This window comes from Pteropus medius, unplaced genomic scaffold (genome assembly GCF_902729225.1).
Source record: "Pteropus medius unplaced genomic scaffold, Ma_sr-lr_union100, whole genome shotgun sequence".
NCBI classification, from domain to species: domain Eukaryota; kingdom Metazoa; phylum Chordata; class Mammalia; order Chiroptera; family Pteropodidae; genus Pteropus; species Pteropus medius.
The window spans coordinates 1,330,542-1,344,692 of record NW_024356248.1 but is presented as its reverse complement, the minus strand read 5'-3'; the positions used below and the strand labels follow the sequence as shown (position 1 = coordinate 1,344,692).

General features: G+C 53.4%; 3 protein-coding genes across 11 annotated transcripts; 2 read left to right on the top strand and 1 right to left on the bottom strand.

The window, feature by feature from the left end:
• The first annotated feature begins 312 nt into the window (after positions 1-312).
• On the top strand, positions 313-10,499 carry TAF6L (TATA-box binding protein associated factor 6 like). 8 transcript variants are annotated; one of them, XM_039860384.1, is made up of 13 exons: positions 325-628; positions 1,140-1,197; positions 2,398-2,452; positions 2,811-2,970; positions 3,399-3,485; positions 4,117-4,267; positions 4,408-4,458; positions 4,997-5,091; positions 6,340-6,414; positions 6,558-6,778; positions 7,135-7,267; positions 9,434-9,562; positions 9,684-10,499. In XM_039860384.1, exons 4-13 carry the CDS (start codon positions 2,824-2,826, stop codon positions 10,452-10,454), a joined length of 1,860 nt encoding a protein of 619 aa, XP_039716318.1. In that variant the 5' UTR covers positions 325-628; positions 1,140-1,197; positions 2,398-2,452; positions 2,811-2,823; the 3' UTR covers positions 10,455-10,499. The 8 variants fall into 8 exon arrangements, with proteins under 8 accessions (XP_039716316.1, XP_039716318.1, XP_039716319.1 ...); XM_039860385.1 differs by having other exon boundaries at positions 1,140-1,251; XM_039860389.1 differs by having other exon boundaries at positions 328-413.
• Positions 10,500-10,527: 28 nt separating this feature from the next.
• On the top strand, positions 10,528-12,705 carry TMEM179B (transmembrane protein 179B). Of its 2 annotated transcripts, none has more exons than XM_039860397.1 (5): positions 10,528-10,685; positions 11,533-11,720; positions 11,800-11,934; positions 12,102-12,227; positions 12,356-12,545. In XM_039860397.1, the coding sequence occupies exons 1-4, from the start codon at positions 10,590-10,592 to the stop codon at positions 12,205-12,207; spliced, it is 525 nt and encodes a 174-aa protein (XP_039716331.1). In that variant the 5' UTR covers positions 10,528-10,589; the 3' UTR covers positions 12,208-12,227; positions 12,356-12,545. The 2 variants fall into 2 exon arrangements, with proteins under 2 accessions (XP_039716331.1, XP_039716330.1); XM_039860396.1 differs by having other exon boundaries at positions 10,529-10,685; positions 12,102-12,180; positions 12,356-12,705.
• A 97-nt stretch (positions 12,706-12,802) lies between these two features.
• Positions 12,803-14,147, bottom strand: TMEM223 (transmembrane protein 223). The gene is made up of 2 exons (XM_039860399.1): positions 13,681-14,147; positions 12,803-13,231 (listed from the first exon to the last, which is right to left on the bottom strand). Exons 1-2 carry the CDS (start codon positions 13,994-13,996, stop codon positions 12,939-12,941), a joined length of 609 nt encoding a protein of 202 aa, XP_039716333.1. The 5' UTR covers positions 13,997-14,147; the 3' UTR covers positions 12,803-12,938.
• Positions 14,148-14,151: the final 4 nt, after the last annotated feature.

The following is a 14,151-nucleotide window of genomic DNA, read 5'->3' as shown; positions in this document are numbered from 1 at the left end:
AGACAAGACCAAGGGAATGGGAACACTTTCCTACAGAACACAGTTATTAAAACGTACACCAGACACTTCTACTCCCAAACCTCCCGTGAGTTGTGGCTTTAAGAAGCGCGACTCAGCGTCACGTGACCCTGGCGCCTGTCCTCTGAGCCTTCAACGGTGACCAATCGCGTAGCTGGAATCCTCCGGGAGGGCGGGAGCTTCTCAAGGCGCTGGCTGATTGGCTGTGTTCGTGAAGGGTGGGGTCTGGGCGCCCAGAGAGGGAATTAGGGTGAGACGCGCCGCCGCCGCCGCCGCCGCCGCCGCCGCCGCCGCCGCCGCCGCCGCCGCCGCCGCCGCCGCCGCCGCCGCCGCCGCCGCCGCCGCCGCCGCCGCCGCCGCCTCGGTGGCAGCCTCCGCTGCGCCGGAGCCCTCAGGTGAGCAGGCCCTCGCGGGTTCAAGGATCCCCGTGCCTCTGTGGGCTGCGCATTCCGACTAGCCTTAGAGCCCGCTCCGCTGGGGACCCGCCCCCTTCGCTGACCACGTGACCCGAGTTCGGTAACCCTTGACCTTCTGTACCGCACCCCACCACCTCTTGATCTGTGATGAGTGAAGCTGCGTGGGAGGATGCGCGTCGCGGAGGCCGGTAGAGGTCAGTTCCCACGCCTCCTTACCAGTGTGGCTAGGGTCTGATGATGTAGAGGGGAGGTTGAGGAACGAGAGACCTTGGTCAGAGGCCCGACTTTGTAGGTCTTAATGTGGGCACGTAATAGGGAAACCCTTCGCGCCTTCACCCATTTTACAGATGGAGAAAGAGAAGCTTACCATTATCTGTTGGCGGGTCTCCAACGCCAAGTCTTCCGTCTGGGAATCCAGGCCTTGTTCCCCACATAGCTCTCCGCTCTTGATGAAGAACAAGAGTTTGAGCCTCTACTTCCTACTTAGTGCTCGCTGGGTGACCATGGACAAGTCATTTCACATTTAGCCTCTCTGAGCTTTGATTTCCTTGGCTGTGAAATAGACATAAGTTTACATAATACCTACCCCATTGTTAATGAGAATAAAAGGAAGTATAAGCATATATATACAGCACTTAGCTCAGTACCTCAGGCATGGCATGTGCTTAGAAAAATAGCTATTCTTTATTTGTTTTTTTTTTCCAGCAAGTGTTTATTGAGGGCGTATTATGTGTTGACACTGCCAGACGCAGGGAATGCAAAGGTGAGCAAACAGGCATGATCCTTGCCGGCACGGACCTTACAATCTAGTGGGGAGGTAGGTGTTATCAAAAGTTACACAAATATATAATTACAAACTGTGATAACTGCTTTGAAGGCAAAGTACTGGGATAGTATGGGAGTTCTGAGAAGACTTCCCTGAGCAAGTAACATTTGAACTGAGATCTGAAAGAGCAACTGGGCATTTACTAGACAAAGGGATTGAGGGTGGAGAAGGTGCAGGAGAGCGTTTCAAGTAGAGGAAACGGAATATATGGTCATCCTGAAATAAGGTGTTTTAGAAAAAATGACAAGAGGCCACGGACAGGCATGCAGAGCACAAGAGGGTGGGACAAGGTGTAGCAGAAGTCGGTGCATATTTAGGGTCCTGGAGCCGTGCTACAGGTTTGTTCTTTATTCCAAAGGCAATGGGAAACCATTGGGAGAAATGCCGCAGGGAGGCCAGACAGGATGCCCATTGGATTTTGGGACCTAGAGGTCATTGGTGACCCAGTGAGTCCCGCCAGAGGGGAATAGGGGGCAGTGACTGTGTGGGTCACTGGGGAACTCGGCCTTGCAGCCCATGGGGCTGATGCCTCACTTTGGCCCATGGGGACCTACCTTCTAAATGTGGTGTGTTAGAGTCTGTCACAGCTACAGTATTTTATTGGGTTCTTATTCTGTCATATCCTGTAAACGGAAGAGCAGGTTCCTGCTTTTAAACCTTGCAGCCAAACTTGGGAAGACCAGACACAGGGGCAGAAACTTAACTACTAAAAGCTTGGCAGTCTCAAATGCACATGGGGTAGGAAGACCTCAAAGGAGAGACCAGATTTGCCTTGGCAAAGAGGAGGGGGTAGGGGTTTGGAGTAGGGAGGGTGACAGACCAGCCTGAGCATTGGTGGTGGAGAGGCGAAGGCAGGCTGGAAGACACAGGCTGGTCTTACTGGGAGGTGGGATCAGCTTGATGAACAGCTGTGAGGATTTGGGACCAAACACAGAACGTTAAGCCGGTGAGTTTGGGCTTCCCTTTTATGAGCATTGGAGAAATATTGAAGATTTTGAGCAGGGACTGTCAGGATAAAAGTAATGTTTTTCATCAAGATCTAATACATGGTGGTTGTAGCAAGAATCAGAAGGAAGAAGACACGAAGTTTTAGTTTCTGTTTTTAATGAATGCTGGTAACGTCTTTCCTTTGTGTAGTGTGCCGGTCCCTGACTTTCTCCTACACCATCTCATTTTATCCTCAGAGAAGCCTGTGAGTACGAGAGGGCATGAATTACTGTTTTGAATTACAGTTTAGGACACCAGGGTACAGACTGATAACAGTCACAACCAAATTTACACAGGAAATGGTAGGGCAGGGCTGGGACCCAGCTCTGTGGACCCCAGGGCCAGGCACTTTCTCAGGAGTCCCTGCTGTCTCCCTGTGGCCCAGCCCAAGTCTGCTGCTTGCTCTGAGTCTCAGTTTCCTCACCTGGACACTCAGAGCCTTTGTGGCTCCTTGTTTGGGGATTCTGGAACAGGAGCTGCAAGACTGGTTTAGAGGGCCTGTGTCGGGCTTCTGGGCTCAGAGGGGGATGGGTGGCTTTTAAACCTTTCTTCCCCATTCTCAGCTCCACGGGGACCATGTCGGAACGAGAAGAGCGGCGGTTCGTGGAGATCCCTCGGGAGTCAGTCCGGCTCATGGCAGAGAGCACGGGCCTGGAGCTGAGTGATGAGGTGGCGGCCCTGCTCGCAGAGGATGTGTGCTACCGTCTCAGAGAGGCCACCCAGGTACTCTCCCCGCCAGTACCCCCGGCTCTCCTTGGCAACCCCCTCCCACAGGGGTCTATTCCCCAAACATACAGGGAGCCTACTGTGTGCTTTGAGGGAATACAGTGGTGGCTTCCTGCCCTTCCCAGAGCGCCCTTTCTAGCCAACTGGGCTCCCAGCAAACAAAACTCTTGCTGGGCATCTTCTCGTGTTCCTCACAACAGCCCCGTGGGCAGGCCAAGCAGGTTCATGTTTATATTCTGCGTGTGAGAAACAGAGGCCCAGAGAGGGACCGTGACTTTGGGGGTTGTCTGCATAAGAGCAGAGCTGGAATCCAGGCTTTCTGATAGCTGGTCTAGTGTCCTTGCCTCCTCCCTAGGTTCCTGCTTGGCACTGGGGGCCCCGCAGCCTCTGCTCGCTGTCCCCTGACTCTGTTTCTCCCCTCCCAGAATAGCTCTCAATTCATGAAACACACGAAACGGCGCAAGTTGACCGTGGAGGATTTTAACAGGGCCCTCAGATGGAGCAGCGTGGAGGTGAGTGCGGCGCAGGTTGCAGAGGGCTCAGCTGGCATGAACTCACTCCCATGCCCAGCTCAGGGCTGGCAACGCAGCGAGACTTGAAGACCATGTGCACACACGAGAGGAGTCGCAGCTACCTCAGGGCAGGTGCCCGGCTTGGGCCCCTAAGGCCTATGTGTTTAGAAAACGGGGAAAGGAAGTCCCGGGCACTGGGCAGTTAGGGGCAAATGGGACTTGAGCTGGGCCTGAAAGGGAGGCGCGGGTTAGACCAAGGAAAGAGAAGGCGTTCTAGGGGAGCATGGGTGTTAGGATGTCCTGCATGGGTGTCGTGGGGCCGGGAGTCGGGGAAGGCCATGTTTAGCAGAGAGCAGTGTTTTCCAAGTCGGGTCAGTGTGAGGTGGCCCAGCAGCCTGGGGGCGGGGCTCAGAGCCCCGATGGACCTAGGAGAAGAACCTCGTCCTCCTCCTTGACCTGGTGAGCTCTGGATGCTCCAGCCGAGTTCCCAGCGATGGGCCTGAAGCCTCAGGCATCCCCGCCTTCTCTCAGGACTTCTGGACTTCCTGCAAATGTAGGCTCCCCGCCCTGGTCGGGAGAGCACCTTTTTCCTCCCCAGATTCAGCTGCTCTCCAACCTTCTCTCTGCTCAGGCCGTCTGTGGTTACGGATCCCAGGAGGCGCTGCCTCTGCGCCCCGCCAGGGAGGGTGAGCTCTGCTTCCCTGAGGACCGAGAGGTGAACCTGGTGGAGCTGGCCCTGGCCACCAATATCCCCAAAGGCTGTGCCGAGACCGCTGTGAGAGGTGACTGTCAGGGTCCTGCCTGGGGTGGGGACAAGAGCTGGGTTGTCAGAGGAGTGGTGAATGGGGCAGGACTCAATGGGGCGGGTGGTCCCAGAAGGGGGAGAAGCCCAGGCTGACCTATCTCTCTGCTCTGGTTCTAGTTCATGTCTCCTACCTAGATGGCAAAGGGAACCTGGCACCTCAGGGATCAGGTAAAGGGTAGTGTGGGCAGTGGGCTCTCTGGGTCAACCTTCCTGCCTTAGGAGCTGAGGGTGTTGCCTCTACACCCGAGTCTTCATCTGACAAGTATTTCCCAATGCCCTGTTCTAAGTGGGCACTGCTTCCTGCCCAGAGGGCTCAGAGCTGGAGGCGGGAGCCCAGACCTGTAACAGTCCTGATGCCATGGGCTGGATGCTGGGGGTGCCCACGGAGTCTGGGCAGCATGCTGGGGTTCCTGGGTGCAGGTGTCTCACTTCCATCATCTGCTGAGCAGAGCTCGGGGCTTGCGGGCTGAGCAAGAATCTGCCCGCAGAGGGTGGGAGGCGGTGTGCAGGGCACAGGGGTGTGGAGAGCCTGTAAGGTCAGGGCTTGGTGGGCTGCTCAGAGCGGCTGATGGCTCTGTGCTCTGGGTGCCCAGTCTGAATGGGCTTCTTGAAGGAGCGTGAGGAAGGTGGTCATCGGGGAGTAGACAGGGGAGGCCGAGGGAAGGCTGGGCTCTCCACCTTGACCACGTCCTGCCCATCGTCTCAGTGCCCAGTGCTGTGTCTTCACTGACCGATGACCTTCTCAAGTACTACCAGCAGGTGACTCGTGCTGTACTGGGGGATGACCCACAGCTGATGAAGGTGAGCGAGTGAACTCGAATCTGGGACACAAAGTCCAGTTTTTGAATTCCCATGAAATTCTTTTAGATGCCTACTTCCTGTCCCCTCCACACCGACAGACTGATGTGTGTGGAAGCTGATTTTAGTGGCGGGGAGTGGGGCTGCTCTGAAGCTTGGTCCTCTTCTGGTACTGACGCCCCTTCCTACTCTGGGAGGAACCGTGTGCCTTAGGGAAATGGGCAGCTCAGCAGAGCCCTTTGTGGGGCTCAGGTGGTCCGTCTCCCCACACCTCGATTCCAGAGCCCACTCTTGGAGTGTTTGTTGTCCTGGGGCTAAGTGGAGTATCCACATCGTAGCTTTCATTTGCCTGGACTTGAGACGGGGAGGAGAAGAGGAAGTAGATGGACCGATGTCAGGGCGCCGGTCAGGCCTGCTCTGAGACCTGCTCTGCAGTCTTTAGTCCCTGGGTCTCATGCCCGCCCTGCGCTTGAGTCTCTGCAGCTCCGCAGGGCCTACTGGACAGTACCCGTGTCATCACTTTGGCTGTCCGTAGCCTCCCTCTGGTTGAGGGTTTTGCATCCTCCATGTCTTCGTGTGTCTGGCTGCTGCAGGTGCAATTTCCCTTGAAAATTAGAACTGTTGCTACCGTACATTCCTGCCTGAGAAGCTTGGCTGTGATTCCCCGGGTCGGTGCAGGATCGGGGTGGGGTCTGGGAGCTGAGCTCTTTTCTCACTGGCCTGTCTGCTTTCACAGCACCTAAGCTTAGGATCTTCATCCTAAGTTTGGAGGGAACATTCCGGGTGGTGGAGGTTTTACTCATTTACTTTAATGTCTTTTTTCTGCTTTTAAAAGTAATGCCAGCATGTTTATTATAGAAGTATTGGAATACAAAAACAAAGTAGGAAGTGAAAGTCTCCTATGGAACCATCCGCACCTTTTTCCCCCGTGTATAACAATGATCACTCTAGTATAAACCAAGTGGTGTTTTCTAAACATGGGGTTTTAGAACAAATGCTTTTCTTGGTTAAAAATATGTTGGGCATTTAGGTTGTCTTAATACATTTTTTTTTTTTTATTACAGACAATGCTATATAGGTATGTGTGTGGGTTTCTTTTATAGGGGTTAAATTTATAGAAGCAGAATTGCTGAATCAAAGTGTATGAACATTTAAAACTTTAGTACATAAGTGCTAAACTGTCCTAAAAAAAAATGTCGATATCTCCTTGGGGCTGACGGATCCAGGGCAGTGTGGCCCCTTCCTTTTCAGATCGCTCTCCAGGACCTGCAGACCAACTCCAAGATCGCAGCGCTCCTGCCTTACTTTGTTTATGTGGTCAGTGGGGTAAGTGACCATGCTGGGGCAGGGGAGACTGTTTTGTGGGGAAGAGATCACCCAGCAGCATGCAGGGCTCATGGCAGGTGCCATCCGAACGGCAGGTTCCTGTGCACCCTCATGCCCCACTAAGCACCCTTTTCTACCAACAGGTGAAATCTGTAAGCCATGACCTGGAGCAGCTGCACCGGCTCTTGCAAGTGGCTCGGAGCCTGGTCCGGAACCCACACCTCTGCCTGGGGCCCTATGTCCGCTCCCTGGTGGGCAGTGTCCTCTACTGCGTCCTGGAGCCACTGGCTGCTTCCATCAACCCCCTGAATGACCACTGGACCCTGAGGGATGGTGCTGCCCTCCTGCTCAGCCACATCTTCTGGTAGCCATTGGGGCTAAAGCTGTATAAAGGGTGGGACAGCTGCAGAGCTGAGTGGGCTGGGGTAGGGAGATGGGATGAAACTTCTGGCTTTGAGGCCATATTGAGAGGTCGGGAGCCTCTTCCCTTAGAGCTTTCAAGTTGATGTGTTGTGGCACACTGGGATTCTACAAATGGTTGACAAGTATGCCAGGGCTTTGGTTCTTCAGCCTTCAGGTACCAAGCCAGTCACTGCTAGCCACCTCATTCACTTAATCCAGTGTGCCACACAAGTGCTATATTCTCTGAGTGCTGTGACTTGAATCCTGTTGGGCAGCACTGTGCCTCATCCCTTCTCTGACTAAATGTTGCTCCCACAGGACTCATGGGGACCTTGTAAGTGGCCTCTACCAGCAGATCCTGCTCTCCCTGCAGAAGGTCTTGGCAGACCCTGTGCGGCCTCTCTGCTCTCACTACGGGGCTGTGGTGGGGCTGCATGCCCTTGGCTGGAAGGTGAGGATCCTGGCCTTGCTCACGGAGCCATAAGAGCTCCCATTTGTGATTAGAAAAATATTGTGTGTCTTTTATCATAAAAATGGTCTATGCCTGCTGCTGCCGTGTACTGAATTCTTGTTTTAGGCCAGGCTCAGGGATAGCTTGACTTCTGTACATAAATGTCTCATCCTTTCAAAAGTCCTGCACTTTTTAACATTGTTAACATACTAACAAAAGTCCTATAAATATATTCCTATTTCATGAATTCCTGCCCATTCTCTTTTATCACATTGAGGAATTATCCCTCAATTCCTCTTGTACTGAGTATATTTTAAAAAGGAATAGATACTGAGCTTTGTCAGGTACCTTTTTAGCGTTTGTTGAGATTACCAAATGATTATGCGCCTTAGTTCTGACAATTTGATAGGTTACATGAATGGATTTTTCTGCTGAACCACTCTTGCCTACCTGGAATAAATTCTTTTGCCGCTGTTGAGATTTTTTATTGGAATTACATTGAATCAATTAGGTCAATTTTAAAGCGAATTAACATCATTAATAATATTAAGTCTTCTCGTCCACGAATATGTCATATCTCCCTTTTTTTTTTTAGGTCTCTCACTGACTTTTAGAATCCTTTCATAATTTTCCCTGAAGAGAACTTACGTATATGTTATTAAATTTAAGCCTTAGTTTCTTGCTGTTCTTTGATGCTGTTGTAACTTCTTTCTATGTATTAATTGCTTATTGGTATATAGAAACAATTGACGCGTATATTCAGCTACTTTACTGAACTTTTATTTGTGGATTATTTTGGGTTTTTAATGTAGATTATATCATGTGCAAAAAATGACAGCTTTATTTCGTCTTTTCTAAACCTAATCCCTTTGATTTCTTTTTATTATTTCATTGCTAGGACCACTAATATCATTTTACATAAAGTGATAGTGGCAAACGTTGTCTGACTTCCAATTTTAAAAGAAATGCTAATAACCTTTCCCATTTAGGATGATGTTTATGTTGTATGTTTATAGATAACCTTTCTCAGATTAAGAAAATTATATTCTTAGTTTTATCATTAATCTGTGTTGAACTTTTATCAAATGCTTTTTCTGTATCTTTTGAATTGATCCTAGGGTTTTTCTGCTTTTATCTGTTAATATGATTAATTGGATATAGAGATTTTCTAATAGTAAATCTACATTTCTAGGATAAATTTGGTCATGGTATAGTCTTTAAAAATATCTAAAACTTTATTGGAATATAATGCATTTTATATTGCATTACTGTTGTATTTACTAAATTTTATACTGTCGGGTTTACTAATTTTTAAAAGAATTTGTCTATATTCTCAAGGGAAATTGATTGTTTCCTCTCATATACTGTCCTTGTATGGTTTTAGAATCAGGGTTATACTGGCCTCATAGAATGAGGTGGGATTGAATATTTCTTTTTTGTCTTTGTTTTAATAAGATTAAGATGCTCTTTTCCTTGAATGCCTGTAGGCTTTGTAACTTTCGGCATGGTGTTTTATTTGTGGTTAGATTTTTAACTACCATAGTTAAAGAATTATTTAAGCTTTCATATTTCCTGAGTCAGCAAGCAGCGTTATATTTTCCTAGGAACTTGTCAGTCTTGTCAGTGTTTTCAAATCCTCAGACTGTGGATGACTAACTGAAGAATTCTTATCCACTGAAGTCCATCAGAAATGTCACCTCCTCTGTGAAGTCTTAATTACTTTCCCCAAATTAATCAGAGTCCAGCTCTCTGATCAGTTGTGCTTTTGTGCTTTGAACTGAATCCTAGTTTCCATCCAAGCGAGGACCATACTTGCCTATTGACTGTAGGGTAGCAGTTGGCAGGCTAAATACCTCTGTTGTTAGCACTGGGTGTCACTTATATCCTCTTAGCCCTTTTGTCAGTGAGGTGGCACATATGTCAGTGATGGTGGGGTCACTTTATATTGTTTGCCTTTGTACCCAGTCCTTATTCCCAGTGCTTAGCGAAGGCTTTGGTATACAGTAGGTTCCAAATAAATGTTGGCTGAGAATGCCAAGCAGGAAATTTAGGAGGACTGAGTCATGTCCGGTATCTGAGCTAAAAGTAGGTCTTTCATGGGAAAAGATATTTGACAGGCAATGAGCAATAAAGAGGCACTCACTGCATTCCTTCTCTCCCTTCCAGGCAGTAGAACGAGTCCTGTACCCACACCTGTCCACTTACTGGACAAATCTGCAGGCTGTGCTAGATGACTATTCAGTATCTAATGCCCAGGTTAAAGCAGATGGGCATAAAGTCTATGGAGCCATTCTGGTGAGTGCCAGCCCCTCCCAGGCTCCGTTCCTTGCATGAGCTCAGCAGGCTTACTTTGGAATACTTGATGGGCCCAGGTTCCTCCCAGTTCTTGCGTATCCTAATCCCTCTGCTCTTACAGGTGGCCGTAGAGCGACTGCTCAAGATGAAGGCCCAGGCAGCAGAGCCCAACAAAGGTGGCCCAGGCGGCAGGTGGTGCCGACGCTCGGATGACCTGCCCTGGGACAGCCTTCTCCTTCAGGAGTCTCCTTCCGGGGGCAGCGCAGAGCCAGGCTTTGGGTCTGGCCTCCCACTGCCGCCTGGAAGCGCAGGGCTGGAGGAACCTACCCCTTCCGTGACCCTGGCGGACATCTACCGGGAGCTCTACGCCTTCTTCGGTGACAGCTTGGCCACCCGCTTCGGCACGGGTCAGCCCGCGCCCACGGCCCCCCGGCCGCCCGGGGACAAGAAGGAGCCGGCAGCCGCCCCGGACTCGGTACGGAAGATGCCGCAGCTGACGGCCAACGCCATGGTCAGCCCCCAGGGCGACGAGAGCCCCCGGGGCAGCGGCCCCTCGTCGGCCTGTGCGCCCGCCGCCTCTGAGAACAGGCCGCTGCCGCGCGTGCACCGGGCGCGGGGGGCGCCCCGGCAGCAGGGCCCCGGCGCCGGCACCCGCGACGTCTTCCAGAAGAGCCGTTTTGCCCCGCGCGGCGCCCCTCACTTCCGTTTTATCATCGCCGGGCGGCAGGCCGGGAGGCGGTGCCGCGGGCGCCTCTTCCAGACCGCCTTCCCCGCGCCGTACGGGCCCAGCCCGGCCTCCCGCTACGTGCAGAAGCTGCCCATGATCGGCCGCACCGGCCGGCCGGCCCGCCGCTGGGCGCTGTCGGACTACTCGCTGTACCTGCCGCTCTGAGGGGGGCGTGTCCCCGGCCTCTGTAAATAAATCCCGCGCCCGGAAGTGAAGTCTCCGCGCTCGTGTGTCGCGCCGGATGAGGCGGGGTTCGGGCGGTTGGCTCCCGCGGCCGCGCTTCCCGGTGGCGAGGGCGCCATGGCGCTGCCCTGGCTGCAGCGCGTCGAGCTCGTGCTGTTCGCCGCCGCCTTCCTGTGCGGGGCCGTGGCGGCCGCGGCGCTGACGCGGACCCAGGTGCGGCGGCGGGACGGGGCCGGCAGTGGGGGCGGGGCGAGCGGGGGGCGGGCCGACCCTGACACCGAGGGACCACTGCTCTGCGGGCCGGGCCTCCCCGGGCCCGGCGGGCGCCGGTCTGCGGCGGAGGTGCATCGGCGCTAATCGCGTTCCATGGCTCCGTCCGCCCAGGTCATACTTCAGTCATTACCTCGCCAAAGGGACAAGTCTTCTGGAGTGTCTTACAGCACCAGACAAAGCCCGGCCTGGTGGCTCCTGCTGCATAACCTTACCTCGGTTCTGAAACGGAGGTCGGTCCAGGCCCTGCCTTCATCCTGAAACCAGACACTATCGTGCTGAGCTACGTCAAGAAATAAAGCTTAGTGTAGTGGAGGTGATTAAGCTACCACCTGATTGCAACAGTGTTTCAAATGACAAAATAGCGACTATGTAAACCAGAAGCCAGTAGTTTACACTGAGTGTTTACCCCGCCAGGCAATCTTGCTAGTGAACATGGCCTCATTTGATCCCTATAAAGTAGGCACGACTTTACGGATTAGAAAGCATCGGAGATAGCATTAGGTTACATAAATTCTGGTTTTACTCTAGGATTTCCGCAGAGGGGAGACCAGAACTTGTGAGGCCTCTCCAAAGCTCAGTGTGTTTTATAACCACCGTCTATTTCCTGATCCTTCTGGCCACTGCAGGTTCGATTTCCCCAGCAGGCCCTCTCCTGGCCCAGGAACAGGAACTGAGTGCACAAACTACTCTAGTGTGGCCCTGGGCTAGGTTATCCCTAACACCTGCCATGAGCCTGCATCCGGAGGCACGAACCTGAAATCTAGGACTCAGCAGCTTCTCTCCACAGGGCTCCTTCAGTGGCAGCTGTCCCCTGTATGGTGTGGCCGCCCTGAATCGTTCCTCCCTGGCCTTATCCCGACCCTCAGCCCCTTCCCTCTGCTACTTTGTGGCTGGGGTCTCTGGCCTTCTGGCCCTCTACTGCCTCCTGCTTCTGCTCTTCTGGGTCTACAGCAGCTGCATCGAGGACTCCCACAGGTGACTGCACTGCTCTGAGGGCCAGGGGCTGAGGTGGGAGGAGTCCCACCTCAACTACAGGCTTGTTCTCTCCTCATAGAGGCCGGATGGGGCTCCGCATCGCACTGGCCATCTCCACTATAGCCATCTTCCTGGTCTTAGTGTCTGCCTGTGTCCTTCGATTTGGCACCAGTTCTCTCTGCAACTCTATTGTCTCCCTGAACACTACAACTAGGTAATGGGAAAGGGGGGAAGCCTGGCTGGGGCTGCCTGCCTTCCCTTAGCAGAGATCCTGTGACCCCGCCCCCCCTTTTTACCCTCATCAGTTATCTCGAAGGGCACCTAGGCACAGGAGTGTTTGTGGTATATCCCCGGTCTCACAACTGTCTTTTGAATTCGCAGCTGCTCTGAAGCTCAGAAAATTCCGTGGACACCTCGTGGAACCGCTCTGCAGTTCTATTCCAACCTACACAATGCTGAAGTGAGGTCCTGGGATACAGATTCCTAGAAACATCTGTAGTTCTAAAGGTTCCCACCAGGGAGTGGTTGAGGGGAGCTGAAGGGCTTGTCAGCCTGACAGCAAACAGATAAGTGGTGTGTGGGTGGAATTGGATTGAGGTGGCCTCACTCCTGACACCTGTCCCTGTCTCCCACAGAACTCTTCTTGGGTGAATCTGGTACTGTGGTGTGTGGTCCTGGTGCTCCAGGTCATGCAGTGGAAGTCTGAAGCCACCCCATACCGGCCTCTGGAGAGGGGGGACCCTGAGTGGAGCTCTGAGACAGATGCTCTCGTGGGGCCACACCTTTCCCATTCCTGAAGAGTACCCAGAGTGCCTTCTGCAGCCAAAGACTCCGTGCCCAAGTGCCCGCACTCCTCTTCCCTGCTCGGCCCCCTTTTTGCCGGGAGCCTCAGTTTTCCCTCCAGGAAGGAAACATGATGACAGGCCTCCTCCACTTCTCTTCCTATAGCTGTTTTTATACCAAAATATATTACTTTCTTCTTTCATCTTGGCACTGAGCTGTGTTAAAGCACTTGTAGGTAGGTGGATGGGCGGAAAGAGCAAAGGCTAAACAGACGTGGATCACTTACAGGTACATTCAGGTAGCTGCCCTTGGGATGATGCTTTTATTGGCTGTTCATGAGTCTTGGGCCCTCTCGTGTGACTCTGGTTGTCACCCCATCCCTAAAGTTCAGTTTTTATTCCCCTCCAGGAGGAGTGAGTGTCCCAGGGTGGTTTTTCACAAGTTACGGTAGGCACCCACAGTGTTGTCAAAGAGTTTCGTGTTGGGGAAATAGCCAGTTTTGTCCAAGAGGAAGTAGAAGCGCCTGCCTTTGACCTTCAGAGGCAACATGGCAGGGACTTCACCCCGGTGGGCCATGCAGGACACCTGGTTCAAAGGAACAGTGAAATGGGCACCAAAGCCAAAGGGGGCATGAGTGGTGAGGGTCACCTGCTTCCCTCCAGCCCGTAGCATCACTGAACGCACAGAGCGGAGGGAGAAGAGAAGACCAGCACCAAGGACCAAGATACCTGCAGGAAAAGCAGATCGGGGTGAGGGGTTTTCACTGGACAGCTAAGCAGCAACCCTTCTAGTGCCCCCTGAATGAAAACAAATGATTGTGATGATAGTAACATTTATTGAGCTCCTCTTATACCCCAGAATCTCGTTACTCATTCCTCCCAACAACCTGAACAGATGTCCATCCCCGTTTTAAATCGAGAGAAAACAGGTCCAGAGCTGAAAGAACTTGGTCAAGGTCGCAGTGAGAGGTCAACCTCTCACCCTAGCCCTGTCCGAGGACCCGGCGCTAGGGGGCTTCCATCTCCAGTGCTTCGCACTCCCGTGTGGGATGGCCTTCTCCCCTACCCCCCCACCCCAACACCGAGAGCCAGGAACCCTTTACTCTCCTTGCCTAAGCAGGGAGGGTCGTGCCCAGCCACCCCACGTACCCGTGGTGGGAGGCCAGCCCATGCCTTACCTATGGCGCCACAGCCGACCGCCAGGCCGTAACGCCAGAGCACGGAGCGCACGTCCAAGCGGCCGCGGCCCGGGAGATCCGCGTCCGAGGCCCGCGCGGGGGCTGGGGGTCGGGTCAAGGCTGCCACGGCCAGGGAGGCCCAGAAGACGCCCTGGCCGGCGCAGAACAGACCGAGGACCGTGAAGAAGCGACCCCGTTCATGCTCGAACAGCAACACGTCTCGTGGCGGGGTCGCGTCGTGCAGGGCTCGGTGCGCCGGTAGGTCCCGCAGAGCGACAAGCAGCCTCCCGGGCCAGCGCCACCCAGACGCAGCCATGGCCCTCCGTGAGGTCGCTTCCGGGGCGGGACTTCCTGCCGGCCGGCCCCGCCTCTCCGAGTCTCCTCCGCAGTCTCTGCGGGCCGGCGGGAGGCGGGCAGCCTCCACCCCGCCTCCCCCACCGTAGGAGTGCGGTAAAAACAATCCAGTGCACA

Bases quoted from the DNA above. Each gene is read 5' to 3' on its own strand.
- TMEM223 (XM_039860399.1), bottom strand. From the start codon at position 13,996: ATGGCTGCGTCTGGGTGGCGCTGGCCCGGGAGGCTGCTTGTCGCTCTG. The intron at 13,232-13,680 runs GTAAGGCATGGG...CTTTTCCTGCAG, and splicing joins GGTCGGCTGTGGCGCCATAG to GTATCTTGGTCCTTGGTGCT.
- TAF6L (XM_039860382.1), top strand. The intron at 2,971-3,398 runs GTACTCTCCCCG...CTCCCCTCCCAG, and splicing joins GTCTCAGAGAGGCCACCCAG to AATAGCTCTCAATTCATGAA. The intron at 7,268-9,433 runs GTGAGGATCCTG...TCTCCCTTCCAG, and splicing joins TGCATGCCCTTGGCTGGAAG to GCAGTAGAACGAGTCCTGTA.
- TMEM179B (XM_039860396.1), top strand. From the start codon at position 10,590: ATGGCGCTGCCCTGGCTGCAGCGCGTCGAGCTCGTGCTGTTCGCCGCC. The intron at 10,686-11,532 runs GTGCGGCGGCGG...TTCTCTCCACAG, and splicing joins CGGCGCTGACGCGGACCCAG to GGCTCCTTCAGTGGCAGCTG. The intron at 11,935-12,101 runs GTAATGGGAAAG...TTGAATTCGCAG, and splicing joins TCCCTGAACACTACAACTAG to CTGCTCTGAAGCTCAGAAAA.